General features: G+C 51.3%; 1 protein-coding gene across 1 annotated transcript; it reads right to left on the bottom strand.

Annotated features, from left to right (window-relative positions):
- Positions 1-121: 121 nt before the first annotated feature.
- Positions 122-3,125, bottom strand: LOC116546969 (speedy protein E2-like; the record flags this gene model as incomplete). Its single annotated transcript, XM_032273073.1, has 3 exons — positions 2,779-3,125; positions 1,381-1,598; positions 122-337 (listed from the first exon to the last, which is right to left on the bottom strand). Coding segments are annotated over exons 1-3 (781 nt in total), but the record flags the coding sequence as incomplete, so codon positions are not given.
- Between the last annotated feature and the right edge of the window lie 544 nt (positions 3,126-3,669).

The following is a 3,669-nucleotide window of genomic DNA, read 5'->3' as shown; positions in this document are numbered from 1 at the left end:
TCCAGCATGGAGAGCTCACCCACTGGGGAAGCATGTATTTACCATGGAAAAAGTATGGTTATCGGAAGTTTCTTCTTTTTTAAGAACGGGATTAGAGGTGCTGTCTGGGGTGTCCTCTTACCAAGCAGCGTGTTGAAGGCCTGGTGGTGTTCAGGGAGCACGGGTGACACTCGCCGTCGCTTTAGCTTCATCTTGAGCCCCTGAAGCGTGTCCAGCACCGAGGTGTCCTCAGGCTCAGGGGAGCGCTCCTTCTCTGTCTCCTCCACGGGCTCCTCCTCAGATTCTTCCAACCACTCCCTCTTCCTTTTACAGCAAAGGAAATTAGGCGGGATGGATCCTACCCAAGGAGTTGTGTAAAGAAAGCAGGCCACCGTGTAATGCTTCTGCAACTGATCACCTTAGACGCAAAACCCAAAACCCCAATCCACTCTCCATCCGCCCCAGCCCCGCAGACTGTTGGCTTCTCTGAGCCATCTTTCCATCTTTCTCCCTTACTGAACCCCATGTGTCTGTCCTTCTCCTCCCCATTCTTCCATCTGCTGTCCTCAGAATGCTTCATTTCCTTCCCTAGTCCCCTCCATTTTTTTTTTTTTTTTTTTTTTTTTGTGAGACAGTCTTTCTCTGTCACCCAGGCTGGAGTGTAGTGTTGCCATCTCGGCTTGTTGCAAACTCCGTCTTCCAGGTTCCAGTGATTCTCCTACCTCACCCTCCCAAGTAGCTGGGATTACATGTGCCCACCATAATGCCCAGTTCATTTTTGTATTTTCTGTAGAGATGGGGTTTCACCATGCTGGCCAGGCTGGTCTCAAACTCCTGGCCTCAAGTGATCCACCTGCCTTAGCCTCTCAGAGTGCTGGGATTACAGGTGTGAGCCACTGTGCCTGGCCTGAGTCCCTTCTTTCTTCCCCCACACCCTCCTCAAGTGTTCCTTTCTGATGACTGGGTTCTTCCTTCTTCTTCTTTTTTTTTTTCCTTGACACAGGGTCTCACTCCCTCACCCAGACTGGAGAGCAGTCGCAGGATGTCGGCTCACTGCAACCTCGGCCTTCCAGGCTCAAGCGGTTCTCCTGCTTCAGCCTCCTGAGTAGCTGGGATTACAGGTGTGCACCAGTACTGCCAGGATCATGTTTGTATTTTTTTATTTTGATTTTTTTTCCCTTTTTTTTTCTTAGAAGTATATCCTATGGATGATGTTTGTATTTTTAGAAGAGATAGGGTTCCACCATGTTGGCCATGATGGATTCAAACTCCTGACCTCAGGTGATGCACCCACGTAAGCCTTCCAAAGTGCTGGGATTACAGGTGTGAGCCACGGCGCCCGGCCCCCTTCCTTCTTCTTAGTCAATCCTCTCCCATCTCTTCTTGCTCCAGTCCCCTCACCTGATGGTCCTGGCACTTCATCATCCACCACCTCTAGGAGGCAGTACCCCAAGGTGCTAGGCTGGGGGCTCTTCTCCTCAACCAGGGGCTGCGGTTGACAGCTGGCCATGATCTCTCCTAAACTCTGTTCCCTCCCACGGAACCTGGTCCCTGTTCTGTCCAAAGCCTTCTTCCAGACTCGACTAGGACCCAGCAGAGTGCGTTCTGTATTCTCAAGGCTGGGGAGCAGTCGGGAGCGGAGATCAGCTCTGAGAAGATGCTGTCGTCCACCTGAGCTTCCAAGCGCCAACAAAGGTGAGTCCAATCAGGAAGACTGGAATCTCTCATGTCATTGTTTATTCCCACCTGGCAACGAGGTTGAAGAAAGGCATACGGGGGTGGGCACAGTGGCTCACGCCTGTAATCCCAGCACTTTGGGAAGTGGAGGTGAGCAGATCATGAGGTCAGGAGTTCAGGGCCATCCTGGCTACCACCGTGAAACCTTGTCTCTACTAAAAATATAAAAAATTAGCCGGCGTGGTGTGGTGCTGGCCTATAATCCCAGCTACTCAGGAAGCTGAGGCAGGAAAATCGCTTGAACCCAGGAGGTTGGAGGTTGTAGTGAGCCGAGATCACGCCATTGCACTCCAGCCTGGGTGACAGGGCAAGACTCTGTCTCTAAAAAAAACATAAAGACAGCAAGAGACATTAAGTTTCAGAGGGCACAGCTGAAACTGCTTTCTGGGCTTTTTGATTTTGTTTTTATTTTAATTTTATTTATTTTTTGGAGACGGGGTCTCACTTTGTCACCCAGGCTGGAATGCAGTGGCGCAGTCTTGGCTCACTTGCATCCTCTGCCTCCCTGGTTCAAGTGATTCTCCCTCCTCAGCCTCCTGAGGAGTTGCGATTACAGGCCTGGGCCACCACACCCGTCTAATTTTGTATATTGAGTAGAGACGGGGTTTCACCATGTTGGTCAGCCTGGTCTCCAACTACTGACCTCAGGTGATCTACCCACCTTGGACTCCCAAAGTGCTGGGATTACAGGCATGAGCTACCGTGCCTGGCCTTTGTTGTTCTGAGACAGGGTTTTGCTCTGTCACCCAGGCTGGAGTGCAGTGGTGCAGTCATAGCTCACTGCAGCCTCCAAGTCCTGAGTTCAAGCGATGCTCTTGCCTCAGCCTCCCAGTGTGCTGGGATCTCAGGCTTGAGCCACTGCGCCTGGCCGAAACCAAGCGTTCTTATCCCAATCACAGACCCTTATCAAGTCTAGCCGAGTCCTCTATGGCCTCCTAAGTGTCCCTCATGAGTGATGCTGAGGATCCTCTGAGTCCTCCCACGTGGAGAGCTCACCCACTGGGGGGCATATTTTTCCCATGTGAAAAGTATAGTTATGGGAAGCTTCTTTTTTAAAAGAACAGGATTGGACGTGCTCTCTGGGGTGTCCTACCAAGCAGCCTGTTGAAGGCCTTGGGGTGCTCAGGGAGCACGGGTGACACTCGCCGTCGCTTTAGCTTCATCTTGAGCCCACACAGGGTGTCCAGCACCCAGGTCTCTTCAGGCTTAGGGGCGCGCTCCTTCTCTGTCTCCTCCTTGGGCGGCTCCTCAGATTCGTCCGACCACTCCATCTTCCTGTTCCAGCAAAGGAACTTACTCGGGGTGCCAGGATCTACCCAAGGGACTGAGTAAAGAAAGCAGGTCACCGTGTAATGCTTTTGCAATTGATCACCTTTGACCCTGACCCTAAACCCCAAACCACTTTCCATCCTCCCCAGCCCCGCAGACTGTTGGCTTATCCAAGCTATCTTTCCATCTTTCTCCCTTGCTGAATCCCATGTGCCTCTCCTCCTCCTCCCCATTCTTCCATCTGTCTGTCCTCAGAATGCTTCCTCATTTCCTTCCCTAGTCACTGAATCTCTGAGTCCCTGTGTGTTTGTTTATTTTTTGAGACATAGTCTTGCTTTGTCACTCAAGCTGGAGTGTAGTGGTGCCATCTCAGCTCCCTGAAACCTCCATCTCCTGGGTTCCAGTGATTCTCCTGCCTCAGCCTCCTAAGTAGCTGGGATTACAGGTGCTGGTCATAAAGCCCAGCTCATTTTTGTACTTTTTGTAGGTACAGGGTTTCAATATGTTGGCCAGGCTGTCTCAAACTCCTGTTTTCAAGTTATCTGCCTGCCTTGACCTCCCAGCATGCTGGGATTACAGGTCTGAGCCACTGCACCCAGCCCGAGTCCCTCCTTTCTTCCCACACACCCTCCTCAGGAGCTTCTTCCTAACTTGTGCGCCCCTTTTTTTTTTTTTTTTTTTTGA

This window comes from Sapajus apella, unplaced genomic scaffold (genome assembly GCF_009761245.1).
Source record: "Sapajus apella isolate SASKATOON/1434 unplaced genomic scaffold, GSC_monkey_1.0 scaffold1759, whole genome shotgun sequence".
Classification (NCBI taxonomy): domain Eukaryota; kingdom Metazoa; phylum Chordata; class Mammalia; order Primates; family Cebidae; genus Sapajus; species Sapajus apella.
The sequence above is the reverse complement of the archived record's forward strand: the minus strand, read 5'-3'. Positions and strand labels throughout refer to the sequence as shown.